Source organism: Python bivittatus, unplaced genomic scaffold (genome assembly GCF_059951505.1).
Source record: "Python bivittatus isolate LINGU-HERP-01145 unplaced genomic scaffold, Pbiv_v1 ctg000470_np1212, whole genome shotgun sequence".
NCBI classification, from domain to species: Eukaryota; Metazoa; Chordata; class Lepidosauria; order Squamata; family Pythonidae; genus Python; species Python bivittatus.
This window is the reverse complement of record NW_028277065.1, coordinates 1623419-1638206: the sequence shown is the minus strand read 5'-3', so window position 1 is coordinate 1638206 and position 14788 is coordinate 1623419. Positions and strand designations below refer to the sequence as shown.

General features: G+C 35.6%; 2 protein-coding genes across 2 annotated transcripts; both read left to right on the top strand.

Moving 5' to 3' along the window:
* Positions 1–410: 410 nt before the first annotated feature.
* Positions 411–1352, top strand: LOC107326488 (olfactory receptor 14A16). The gene has a single exon (XM_015890459.1). The coding sequence runs from the start codon at positions 411–413 to the stop codon at positions 1350–1352; it is 942 nt and encodes a 313-aa protein (XP_015745945.1).
* An 8515-nt stretch (positions 1353–9867) lies between these two features.
* Positions 9868–10824, top strand: LOC107326487 (olfactory receptor 14A16-like). Its single transcript, XM_015890458.2, has one exon. It carries the CDS (start codon positions 9868–9870, stop codon positions 10822–10824), a length of 957 nt encoding a protein of 318 aa, XP_015745944.2.
* Positions 10825–14788: the final 3964 nt, after the last annotated feature.

Below are 14788 nucleotides of genomic sequence, written 5' to 3'. Positions count from 1 at the left end.
CAACCACAACCTGATATTTTATTTTATTCTAAGCATTTTAACATAATCTTAAGGAATGGATCATTTCAAATCTTGTGCACAAGTATTTTTATACCACTACCACCCAACCTATTATTGCTTTTCATCGATATCCTGATATTGTGGAATTCTTAAGGACAACTGAGGATTTCTGCAAAATTTTATATTACTATTGCTTAAAGGGAAGATAATGTCCATGCATAGGGAATGTATAAGCATGTTTCCTCCTAAATTATATTATGTGTCTATTGAACTTTTCAAATGAAAGAATTTCACAAGGATTTTTATCTATGTTTTGGCAGTAAATTGATATTAATAATCTATATTGAAAAATCATTGCCCCAAATTGATTTCTTCTACTAATTTCCAATCATAATATGTTTTTGTACAGAATGATTGAAAGAACTAGAATAGCCAACAAATCCATGGTGAGAGAATTCCTTCTGATGGGATTTTCTGATGACCACGACGTACAATTTCTTCATTTTGTCATGTTTCTAATCATTTACTTAGTAGCTTTAACTGGGAATTTAGTCATTGTGTTTGTTGTAATCCTGAACCAACACCTTCATACCCCCATGTACTTCTTTTTGGTCAACCTGTCCCTGACTGATATTACTTACATCACAACCACTGTCCCCAAATCAATGGCAGTTTCTCTGACAGATAACAAAATAATTACTTTGCCTGGATGTGTGGCTCAGGTTTTCTTAGTTATTACTAGTGCATGTTCTGAGATCTTCTTGCTTACCATCATGGCTTATGACCGTTATGTAGCTATCTGCCATCCCCTACAATATACCCTTATCCTGAACTGGGATACATGCAATCAAATGGCAGCTACTTCCTGGGTCAGCTCCCTGCTTTATGCATCTCTACAAACAGTCATCACTTTCCAATTAAACTTCTGTGGGCCAAACATGATTGGGCAATTTTTCTGTGATATTCCTCAGTTACAAAAAATTTCTTGCACAGATACAAAAGTTAACCAAATTCTGATTTGGATATTTGGATTAATTGTTGGTTCCTTTTGTATTGGATTCATATTTGCATCTTATGGCTGCATTATCTCTGCTGTGCTGAAGATTCCATCAGTTGAAGGCAGATACAAAGCCTTCTCCACTTGCAGTCCACACTTAACAGTTTTTTCTTTATTCATGTCTACAGCTTTCTTTTCATATCTGAGGCCAAAATCTTTTTCCTTTCCCACTCTAGACTTACTCTCTGCTGTTTCATATACAGTTTTGCCTCCTATTTTGAATCCCATTATTTATTGCCTCCGGAACAAGGACATGCAAGCAGCTGTGTGGAAACTAATGTCAAAAATAAAATGAATGTTGTAACCTGATTGAATCATCTTCAGTCTGACAAATTTAATAATCTGCTAATGTTTTTAACATCTGTTTTTGTGAAACTGTGAATGATCCTCCTCACGTTGCATCTTTCTCCATTTTTATAGTCTAATCTATAGGACAATCTCCCAGCCTTTTGGTTTGAATGTTGCAGGTATTTGGATATAAGGGAGGGGACGGGGGAGTTATTTAAGACATAACTTTGTACAATTGAAACATTGGACTCCATTCTTTGCTTCTTATTGTTTATGACTGTTACATTAATACAATATTTATTCAGATAATTATATTTTTTTCCCTTTAGGATCAGGATGTACCATTTCCCAGTTGAGTAGTTTAATTACTCAATTAATCATGGTATTGTTATAGATATTTACTTTAATATATACAGGCACAGTAAGGCAATTGAATAACTGTACTAGATCACATCTATTTTTGTTCAACCAGTGATAACCTTAGCCCAACATATTACAGGACTTCATTCTCTGAAATAGGCAAATTTCTTTTCAGAAAGTTGGTTGGGAGATAACCAACCACTTTCCACTTACTATGACTAAGGTAACATACAAATGCTGGCTTTAGATTTTATGAATAAGTTTTTTCCACATCAACCAATAAAATAGTGAAACAGTGCATAACAAATGATCTTTACCGGGTTTCAATATAATTGTAATATATGCTTCATTAAATGAAGATAAGACAGAACTGTTAAATTTTTTATTATATAGTTGTTAGATTTTGGGGAAAAAGTGTATCACCAATGACTTTATATCATTTACCAAAAACCCATGAAGTCCTGGTACTTTACTTGTAATCAAAATTCTTTTTTGATCTCATTTATAGCCAAAGGGCCAACTAATAACTGATTTTAAAAAATCCTTATTTGGGAACATAAAAAGCATTTTAGTCAAGACAGTTCTAAGTGGCATGACAAAATGAATAATTGCAACCTATGCAATAATAGTAACAAGAGAATAATAAGAGAAATACAGTATATAATACTGGTAAGTTTTAGACTTGATCTAATATTCCTGGAGCCAGGAGTTCTACATCACTTAAGCCCCAAAGACATTTTGGGGAATAACCAAGTTTTTACAAGTTTGGAAGGCCTAGAGAATGGGACCTATCCTTGCCTTGGATGGGAAACGTTTCTTCAGAGGAAAGAAGTCCCCATGGGGAAGACCCACCTTCAGATCTCCTTCATTCACAGGCATTCTCTGTGCCTTGGATTTGCAGACAGAATCTATATGGGACAGGCAATCTCAAAAATACCAAGCTCCTAATGACTAGGGCTTTATAGAAGATAAATTGTACTCAGAAACATATTGGTTACTAAGGGAGCCCCCACAGCAATGATGTAACATGACAATGACAAGACTGTATAGATGGGGTACTGCACCACTTGGTGGGGTCTTCAAGAGCAGCCCCATATAAAACAAATTACAGTAATCTACATGGGAGATGATGAGGCCATGAGTAACCATCATCAGTGTCCCCTGTTCTAGGCAAGACTGCAATTGGTCTTTCCCTGAGCTGGGAAAGACCATTCTGGCCACAGTATTTACCTGCTATTCCAGCATGAGAAATGAATCCAGACTGCTGGCCAGCTTTCCATGGTGGAGGCCTTCACCACTGAGAGTTGAAGATGCTATAATCTCAGAAAGTGTTGGCTTCTCAATAAATAGTCTCTGTTTTGGGGGTTAAATATGAGCCTCTTCCTCCCCATCCAGACCCTGGCAGCCTATGAACACTGGTCAGGGCTTTCATTGAATCCCCCACTTGGCCTGGGATCATACATCCCCCCCCCGCCAACTCTCTCCCCATGTTTTCACATACTTGTTAAACAGGATAGGAAGAAGACTGAATCCTAAAGATTGCCATAATGGAACAACTGAAGACCAAACCTCTCCCTCTGTTTGACAACTAATTGGAACTTTTCACTTAGTAAGGAGTGGAACTGCCAAGATCTGATGAGATTTTTCACTATTTTCCCAGTATTTTTATATAAACATGTTAACACAAAATCACTTCATTGTGATATGATAGGATTTAACTCTTATTAAATTGTTGTTGTATCCGTACATAGATTGTAGTTAGGCATCTGGCCATCTGTATCCAGAAGGTTTTCATTTATTTTTGAAATCAATCTCATGCATATTTTAAGGGATATATATACATATACATATACATATACATATACATATACATATACATATACATATACATATACATATACATATACATATACATATATATACACAGTATACACACACACACACACACACACAATGATAAGTATATGCTTCTAAGCTTTACAAGTGTCCCATTTAATTCAAAATATTGCAATGTCTCAGAATCCATCTACTTCATAAATTCATTATTATTAATTAGACATTAAAATACCATTCTGCAGACAGCTTAGTAAGCTATTGAAGTTGTAAATGTAAATGGGTTTCCTTCCAAACCCAACAAAGACGCAAGTGGAGATAATCTTACTGCAATATTCTTTTATTAGGCAGTGAAGAGTCCGCACCTTACGATAGCATGGAGGATTGAAAGATGAAGACTCCGAGAAATTGCTTTGCCTCTTTGCCCTTCTTACAATTTCAAGACAATTATTTTTTGTTTCTGGAGATACTGGACTAACTACTGGGACCTTGTTGTTGGGACCGTAGGATAAAATAAGTAACTGATATACCACAAAAGCTCTCCACTTAATTATTCAAACTTAAAAAGTTAACCAAATTGTCCTTCTCTCAAAAATGTGCAGATTCTGAATGAATGTAATCCGGGCAGGGGGAGACAGACTTCAAGGTGACATAAATTAAGAGGTGGAAACCAGATGTCAGGGTACAGAAAAAGTGATTGAGCCATTCTGAGGCTCAGAAATAAATGAGAATGAGGATTATCAGCTCAGAAAAAGATCTGTTTGTTTTGAATATGTGGTTTAAACAGAACTTTATCCATGTATATTGATTTGATTATGATGAAATAGTGAGATAATTAATGGATAGAAGAGTGGTGAGCAAGATTACTGTTTTTTCATGTCAAAAATGGTTATTGGGGAAATGATGTTGGGCATTTGGAGAAAAAGAAAAAGAAAAAGAAAAAGAAAAAGAAAAAGAAAAGAAAAAGAAAAAGAAAAGAAAAGAAAAGAAAAAGAAAGAAGTGAAAGAAAGTAGAATGAAAAGCAAAACAAATGTAGGAAATGATTGTATGATTCCTGCACAGAAAAAATATATATTAGATGTATGAAAAAGTATTACTGTACAAAGAAGATTAATCTCTAAACAGAGTAAAAGGAAATTGAACATAAGGAAATTTGATGTGGCTTCTGCTAGGAACAAAGGGAAAATAATTATATTACAGCCATAGAAGTGTGTGAAGTTACTCTGATGGGAAGTTATGAAGGATTCATGTGCAGTGATAGAGTGAACTAAAGGCCATGCATAAATATAGGAGAATTATCACTGTGAAACATGAAGGTAAGAGAACAACAATTTTGTATTCTTGGAAATTTGGTCCAAGGTCTGGGGAGGCCTTGGGAAGGCCAGTAGAGGTAATGTGCAGGCGGGAAGTGCTACAGAAAGGAGAAAAAGTGATAGGAGCAACTTACCAGAGTGACTTGCAATGTGCCTGTTGACTTCCCCATTGATTTTGCTTGTGGGAAGCCAGGAAAGAAGGTCGCAAATGGTGATCATCTGATCATGGCTCACTGTGACATCATAATCGTGGGTCAGGCACCCGAGTGCCTGGATTATGATCATGCGACTGTGGGGGTACTGCAACAGCAGGAAGTTTGAGGACCAGCTGTATATCCATTTCTTTCAGCACCTTTGAATGGTTGTTGAACGAATGGACATAAGCCAAAGACTACCTATATCACTGTTATTCACATACAAGCCTGTAAAATTCTCTTACTGTTTCTTAGCCTCTATCTTATCACAAGTAATTTTGCCACTTTTATTTCTGATTTCATTCACTTTGCTGGAGGCTCCTGGTTTAGCCCTCTTCACCAACTTCCAAAATATTTTTTAGTCTTTTTTTTGTTTTTGTTTTTGTAATAACTTTATTAGCGTTTTTATACAAGAAAGATAAAAACTAACAAACTAATATTTACAGTAGAGGAAAAATAAGTAAAGGGAAAAAAAAGACTAAGCCAACAGTGCAGAAAGGGAAAGAAAAAAAATATTAAAAAAGTAACTTTCAATTTTCTTTTACAGCAGTTATAAGTATAAATGTAAATTAACCTCTTGCTCTATTACAACATAACTTTCATTTTTTCTATAAACTATTTTTTCTAGTCATCTAAACCATATATCATCAGTTCATTTTATTCTGTTTCATGCAAAAAGTCCAAAAAAGGTTTCCAGTGTTAAACTTAATGTCTTTTCTCTGATCAAAGTTGTCAATTTAGACATCTCAGCAAGTTCCATCATCTTTACCATCCATCCCTTTACTGTGGATAGTGTCACCATTGTGCATATAATAGTCCCATTGCAATTATCAGATAAAAATAAAGTTCTGTGACTTTTTCCAAGTTTTTGTCAGTCCCAAAAGAAACACCTCTGGCTTCAATTTTATATTAATCTTCTGAATTAATGTATGTTAATTTTTTTTTTGCGTTTTTACATGTCCACCAAGCATGGTAAATTGTCCCCTCTTGTTGTTCACATTTCCAGCATAAATTCAAAGTACCTTTATACATTGTAGATTTTTTTTTTCTGGTGATATATACTAATGCTACATAATTTTATAAAAATTCTCTTTAAGGTTATAACATAACGTAAATTTCAATCCTTTCATCCACATATTCTCCCATTGTTCCATTTGTATGTTGTAACCAAAATCTTTAGCCCATTTATTCATACATTCTTTCACCTCTTCTTTTGTTTCAAATTTTAGTAAAAATTTATGCATTTTTAGCAATAAATCCAGCAGACTGTAAATTCTAGTCCCACCTTAGGCCTAAAAGCCAGCTGGGTAATTTTGGTGCAGTCACTCTCAGCCCAATATACTTCACAGGGTTGTCGTGCAGGAAAAAAGAGGAGGAAGGAGTATTATGTATGTTCACTGCCTTGAGCTATTTATAAAAAAAAAATAAGAAAGGTGGGATAAAAAATCTAATAAATAAATAAAATCCTAATAATCTGTACACAACTCTGCTTCAAACTCAGTTTTACAATGTTCAAAACCAAAAGTTATTTTATCTACTTTATATCTTTCTAGTAATTGTACATAGGAAAACTATTGACAAGTATATCCTTCTGATGCCAGATCTTCTCTTGATTTTATTTTGCATTTTCCTTGAGAGAATTCTAATGTGTCACCATAAGTTAGCCATTTATATTCAGTTATCATTTCTCTTCTATAATATGCTTCTTGTGCTGAGAAGCACAAAGGTATTTTTGGCCACAGTTTAGGTTTATATCTATTACATATTCTCAATATGACACCTAATGAAGTTCTCCGGATGGCTGTTCCCCATAAATTAACTGCAAAAATGGAAGCTTTCTCTGTTCACTTGCAAGCTGAGTATCAGGGAGGTATTTTATTCAATTCTGTGAAAGGTTAGAGATTCATATTTTTATTTCTGTGAAAAACATTTTCTCTGCCTGTTTTATTCTTAACTAATCCTTACTCTCTTTGCTAACATTATTATAACTTTTTACCTCTCTTTAACCAAAAAGGTACTGCTCAAGGACATGTTCAAAGTGTGTGTACTATTGGTCCTTCAAATGTATTATATTTCCTGAATAGAAAAGATGTCAGGCAAACTTTTTTTTTTTTAATATGCATTGAGGAGGCCAGTATACCAAAAAGAGAATTTTTTTTTTTAATTACACTACTGTTGTGACCAAAACTTGGATCACCTAAAGGAACCAAATCACTTTGAAGATACAACATAAATTTAATAAGCATAAAAAAAAAAATACAGTGTAAACAGGACTCCCCACAAAGCATTGGTAGGTTGGTGATTAGCCCTGAACAAAAGTTCATATACTTCTGGCCTGCTACATACACAGTGTAAATTACAGCATAACATTGGAATTATTTTGATAAACCCACCTGGGTGACCTTCCTATTATTTATTCCTTCCTAGTACATTGCCATGTTAGCTACACTAACTCTGAGATATGGCCAGTGAGTATAAACAATTTGGTTTAATGGACCCCTGATTCCTGTTTGATTCCTCTTCCTGACGTCACTCAGGGTCAATTCAACTTGCTATGAATGTTTTCTTACAAGGCCATTTTAAGCAGTTCACGTTGTGGGGGGCGGCACTTCATAGGACTGGTAATGAATGAAGCTCACATGTCCATGAAGGGATACCTTTTACCACCATACTACCCAAAGGTTTATATTATAAGATGTAGAGGTCATAAGGACTGGCCTTTAAGGACAGGAGGAAGAGCCACTACCAAGACAACAATCGGACAGGTATGGCTTCAGTCCATTCCAAGAAAATAATTTGTGAATACATCTCTGTCAGGTCCCTCCCAAGTTGATTGATAAAGTGTGGGAGATAAAGTGTGGGAGGAGGGAAGTAAATTAGACTTGCAAGATTCTGTTACTATAGCTGTTCCAAGAAAAGTAATTTTAGATCTATATGAGATTGGTTTCTTGGTTTCTGCCTTATAGGCTGTGTTTCATAGGGAACAAGGAGTGAACAGTTCCAACTAACATGCAAATAGTAAAAAAAAAAAAAAATAGAGCAGGTTTATGAATGTATGTATTTTGTCAAGATGAACATCAATGATGGGGAAATGGATGGAGTAATTTTCAGACATGCAAATCCTGGTAAAAAGTATTAGGCAATACCTGGTCTTCATAAGAGTTCTGTTGTTATGCTAAGAAATATTTTTTTCTTAATTACTATCTCCATTTATTAGTGTGCCATTAACAGTGTGAGAGGACAATATAATAATATTGTCTCTTATGTTATAAGGTAAATTCTGCACATCACCATGTAAGTTGTCTATAGTCCCAAAGGAGTGACTCCCTGAAACACAACTGAAAGGAGGAATGATGTAATTTCTTCCATTTCTTACCAAAACTCTCCTTTGCAAAATATATTTATTCAAAGGCAGATGGGTAGAGTCATCTTGGAAGCAAAATAAGCAGAGGTAAGTCAAATTACCTATTGTTCATCCTAGGTGTTCCAGAATAATCAGAAAAGAGCCATTTTATACATGCTGGATATCTTGCAGTACACAGTGTATTAAAATATACTGAAAATGGTTGGATTTATATGAGTAATTAAAATATATTAAACAAATATACACATAAATGTGGTTACTGCAGATATAACAATTCTATAATAAAAGGATGCATTGTTACTGTATATCTGATAATTGAGAGAAAATAAAATGCTCATAATTAATGGCTTGGGAAATTTTCTCTTTAAAATAAGAAAAAAAAATTCTAAAAGCCCTGAGTACATTAGAGAATATGGGCATCTCTATCTGTAGTGACTATATAGTTTGTCAAGCACAATAAAAATAGTGAGAAGAGGGATGATAACAAAATATTTTTACAATAAACCTTTTAGTGGTTCATTATCCAGACTTCCTAATTCATTCATATGGATACAAGATAGGATTGTAATATTCTATTCCTTGTGACAACAGACAGAACATTGTGTATAAATGCAATACACAATGGTTTCTAAATGAGATCTTGGTCTTACTTTGAAGAAAATATTTTAAAGAGTTCATCTGATTCTCTTAATTTGAAATAAAACCAAGATAACTCAATCGGGCAATCATCATCTTTAGTCTACAATCCTATATCCATTTATCTGTACTCACTAGCCTTAACTCCAATGGATATGCACACTGAGAACATAAGCCGTAAAATACCTAGGTATCTTAGCAGTAGAAGGGTTTTACCTAATATTCAGAAAGACTGGATATCTTTTTGCATGTTACACAAACTGAGAACTCTGTGCCAGTTTAACTGAAGTCACACTGAAGACAATAACACTTTTCAATAGATTCATACTGGATTGTGCTGTAGCCTTCCCACATCCTAAACAGAATAACACAGCTTCTTATTTTTTTCTTTATTTATTTTAGGTTGATATGCCTCAAGGAACAGTTTGTTAGAGACTGAAGATAATATGAGGATTTTTAAATTGTTATTATGATTATTTTTGTTCAGGTATAGACTTTTCTTCCTCTGCCCAGTTACTTCTCTTGAAAGTTGTGATATTCAGTAGGCTTTTTTTTTTTAATTGACCCCTGATAGCTGACAAACTTTTATATTGGTATAATTTGCAATCCAGAAAAGAAAAATAATCATACCTGGTGAATCAATAAACACATATCTTCCCAACAGGAGAGTAATCTCCTAAACATCTGAGTCTGTCATAGGACTCTCTTTTAATATTATTTCTACTCATACTTTTGCATATATGGATATGAATAATGCCTATAGCAAGAATATTTCCTCAGATTTGTTACTTCTGTTAATCTCCAATCTGTTTTTGTCCAGAATGAACGAAAGAACTAGAATGGCCAACAAATCTGCTGTGACAGAATTCCTCTTGATGGGATTTTCTGATGACCGTGATGTACAACTTTTACATTTTGTAATGTTTCTATTTATTTACTTAGTTGCCTTAGCTGGGAATTTACTCATTGTGTTTGTTGTGATCCTGAACCACCATCTTCACACCCCTATGTATTTCTTTTTGGTCAATTTATCCCTGACTGATATTTGTTACATTACAACCACCATCCCCAAATCAATGGCTGTCTCATTAACAGATAACAAAATGATTACTATTCCTGGATGTGTAGCTCAGGTCTTCTTAGTTATTGCTTGTGTAGGTTCTGAGGTTGCCTTGCTCACCATCATGGCTTATGATCGTTACGTTGCTATCTGCCATCCTCTGCGATATAGCTTTATTTTGAACTGGGATGCATGTAGCCAAATGGCAGTTGCTTCCTGGATTACCTCCCTCATCCATGCTTCGTTGCAAACCACCGTAACTTTTCAGTTACATTTCTGTGGATTGAACATCATTGGACAGTTTTTTTGCGATGTTCCTCAGTTACAAAAGATTTCTTGTACTGATACAAAATTTAATCAACTTTTCATGTTGATAGTTGGATTTGTTGCAAGTTCATTTTGTACAGGATTTGTTTTTGCCTCTTATGGTTACATCTTCTCTGTTATTCTAAAAATTCCATCAATTCAAGGTAGATATAAAACTTTCTCAACTTGCAGTCCACACTTGACAGTCTACTCCTTATTTATCATCACATCTATGTTTTCATACTTGAGGCCACAAACTCTTTCCTCTCCCACAATAGACTTACTCTCTGCTGTTTTATATGCAGTTTTGCCTCCAGTTCTGAATCCCATTATTTATAGCTTCCGAAACAAGGATATCCAAGAGGCTGTGTGGAAAATAATATCAAAAATTAAAAGAAATTTCCAAATCTGATTAATCTTACTTCAGTGTGACACAGGTATTATTAGGTTAAGACAACCTCCTTATGGAGCATGTGAATGATTTCCCTATTTGCATCTTCCTAAGGTAATCTAGCTTAATGTGCAGAAAGGTTGTGCACCCCTCTGCTTTTGATTGTTACAAATGAGTATGTGCAATGGGGGGAGATTATTGAAGAGAAAACTTTGCACAAGTGATCTTTTGCACAATCATTGAACAAAGTCCTCTGTTGTTTATTGTTTGTAATTATTATATCAATTCTTTATCTATTGAAATCCTCTTGTTTCTGTATGATCAGAGTCTACCATTCTCCCCAATTAGTGATTTAATTCATTTGCATTTTAAAGGTATTAAATATTGTTGTAAATGATTTATTTTAGATTTCCTTGGGGCCTTCACCAAATTCAAGCAGCTGCTACAAGATATTTTTCTTGGGGGGGGGGGGAATCAAAGCTGTAAAAATGCTTCCATATTTTTTCAAAAATAGATAGGGAAGGACAAAGATGTTCTCCTTGAGACAATGTCCTCAAAAGTAATTGGATCTCATTCCTCAAAAGAGATTTCGTGTACCTCAACCATTCTTTTTCTGATAACCATAAAGCTAACCAGATCTGGATCCTTTGAAAAAGGAGTTTAATGTTTAATATGTCAATGTTTAAAGTTACCCACATGGAAAAGGACTAAGAAATCGACTTAGGAGAGAGTGTCATGTTGAACAAAGAGGGAAGTCCCTCTCCTGGAGATTTTACTGGCTACTCCTCCTCACAATCTTAATCAACAAAGGGAATTTCAAGCCTTGCAGGAGAGGCCATTTGCTAAGCCAGCTGATGAGGCAACTTTGTGGGGAGGAGCTGCCCAGCCCCCCAGTCCCCTGCTGGACCAGCAGATTCCACTACTGCTAGTCCCATGGCTAGTCATACTAGCTCGCAAACTCAATTATATCCCATGAGACAAGTGCCTATTGGCATAGGAGACATCACAAAAGTCCAGGTCCCCTGGAACCCACAGAGTTGGAAGCCCTGAGACAGAGGTTTCCACCCATCCATGAGAACCCAAGCAAATTCAGGGAAGAATTGAATTTGTACATTGACATATACCTTCCAATGCATGCTGACTTTAAAATGTTAATTTCTGATATCATCCAACTCCTGCAGCAGCCAGAATTTACAGACAATCTAATTGACCAGAAGAGGCTCCTAAGGTTAGCAGTGACATGGAAAACCTTGAGCAATCACTTACAAATGCACATGCTTTTGCTGATGGAGTTGCAATTATTTATCCAGCTGAATTTCCCCTGCCTCCCATGACAAAGCCTCAAGCCTTTTTTGGTTGTGGCTTGTGGAAGTTCTGAGGTTGCCTTGCTTACCATCATGGCTTATGATGGTTACGTTGCCATCTGCAGTCCCTTATGATAACAGTTTCATCCTGAACTGGGATATGAATAAATATATGTCCTCCAATCTGGAGGTATGCTTGATCACTCATTAATTATAATGGTCCAATCTAACCACAGAACCTCATTCTGTGAAATAGATTTCATGTACTTTAACTATTCCTTTCCAGAATCATATAAAGCTGGTGTCAGGGACAAACTGAGGCCCCAGAGTTGCATATATCCTGGTGAGTTTTAGATCTCTTTTGCAAGAAATCAAATTGAGTGGAAAGCAACATTTGTCTTACTATAGTCATAATATTTCTTTTTTCATAGAGCAGCAAAGCCTTTGGAATAGGAACACTATGACATAAGTTCTGGATGGTTTTGAAAAGGAATTAAAATAAGTAATGATACACAAATAAAAAGGTGAATTACTCCAGAAAACATTTACTAGTATTCCAACAGCCATTTGTCAAGCAGCTAACACCTTTCTGAAAGATGGATTTTCAACTCTCTGTGATGAATTGTGACTCACAGTCCTAGAGATCTTTGAGGATCAATAAATACTTTATGATGGGCTTTCATTTAAGTATTAGAAATAGGTAGCATCCTTTGGAACATCATCCTCCACCCCCAAATTAGATTAACTCCAAGCCCACAAGCCTTCCATAACTGCTTAAAGAAATGGCAGTGGAATCACTTTGAACTCATGAGCCTCTCTGATAGGGAACCAGAGGAAATGTGGAATGAAATCAAAGATGTTAAGAATAAAAGTTAAAGAAGATTGCCAAATATCAGAAAGCAGAAGAAAACAAACTAGATGTCAGAACTATTGGTAGAAATTGCCAAGAATAGAAGAGAAGCCTTTGAGGTATGTCAGGTGTGAAGCGGACACTACAAGAAATATTAGAACTCTACTTTATTAATACTGGCTATAATGACAGAATTTTGAAAGCTTAACAATTTCCCCCTTCCTTTCTCTGGTGTTGGAGAAGACTCCTCAGACTACCATGGAGAGCCAAGAATGGATCATTAAACAAATCAACCAGGACTTGTCACTTGAGGCACAAATGACCAGGCTCAAATTATCTTATTTTGGACACATTATGCAAAGACCCAGCTCTCTGGACAAGGCTCTAATGCTGGGAAATGTAGAAGGAAAGAAAAGAAGAGGACAAGCAACAACAAGGTGGATGGACTCAGTTACAAAGGTGATAAGTGCACTGTTGGGAGACTTGAAAGGACAGGTTAAGGATAGATCATCATGAAGAATTTCTAACTAAGGCTTTAGCAAGGCATTTGAAGACCTGGCTGTTTCCTGAGTCATTTGGAAAATGGGTAGATGACTTCTGTTACTACTGATGGCCAGTGAGCCATTGGTTATCCTTGGGTGCTCAGAGCTTATGTTTGGTGGGTTTGTGTGTTTTAATTCTGTAAGCCACCCAAAGTCACTTGCATGAGATGTGTAGGTATAAAAATCAAATCAAATCAAATCAATCAATCAATCAATGACAATTCAGTCCTAAGGTAGCAATATTCTGGGAGCTGGATGGGTTGCTGGTTTGTTTCCATGTTCAAGATACTGGTGATCACCTGTAAAGACCTTTATGGTTTGCAGCCTGCTTAACTCTAGGACCATTTCTTCCAAATAGAATGTACCTCCCAGAGGCTGTCCATGGAGATTGCCTGCTGACAGTGCCTGCCTGGATGGAGGTGTGGTGCAAATGAGACACATTCTGTGCAAGAATTTCCCTTCTGTAGAATTACCGCCACCCAAATATAAGAACCTCACCCTCACTCATAGTATTTGGAAAGCTTTTAAAAAGGTGGAAAAGAAGCCAGTTGAAACCATCATCATTGTGTTTTTATACTTTTTGTTTCATGCTATAACCCAGTGTGAACGGTTAACCCTGTGGTTAAATTCCCTGGTTATTTTGAACAGTTTTATTTACAGGTATTACTTTCAAACTCAAGTGATGAAATTTTTAAAATGTGGCCAAATTCTGTCACATGAGATGTGACTGCAATGTGACTGACATGATTGCCTAATTTGTTAATCACTCAATCAATATTAGTTTTATGTATGTAGTGTGTTTTATGGACTGCTAATTAAGCGTAATAAAGAATCAACTCTCACTCTCTCTCTTATTTAAAGTTATTCTTATATCTTTATTCCTGTACAATACTATGTACTTGCATGGTTGTGGGCTCCATAGGTAAACAACAAAATAAAATGGTTCTGTCTATGCATAACTAAAGATTTGTATTAGTCTTACTGGTTATGTGGAGAAATGGGAAAAACATCACTTAGAGTATCATTGCTCGTTGAAGAGCTGGCAACAATCTTGCTTAAATAATTCTGTAAAAGTTTGAAGCCCTCTTTTAGGAGATCCCCCAGGTTAACTGCTTCTCAAATGTAGGATTAGCTACTGTGTACAAAAACAGGACTGCCACTATTCACAAATGCACCATTGTAGTCATCTACTAAACAAAGTTTAATGTCAGGTCTTCATGTTTAGAAGGAAAGAAAGGGAAAATTAAAATGTAGATATTAACATGGGAACCCCGGGAGTCCCAAGGGAC

Coding starts and splice junctions, on each gene's coding strand:
- LOC107326488 (XM_015890459.1), top strand. CDS start 411: ATGATTGAAAGAACTAGAATAGCCAACAAATCCATGGTGAGAGAATTC.
- LOC107326487 (XM_015890458.2), top strand. CDS start 9,868: ATGAACGAAAGAACTAGAATGGCCAACAAATCTGCTGTGACAGAATTC.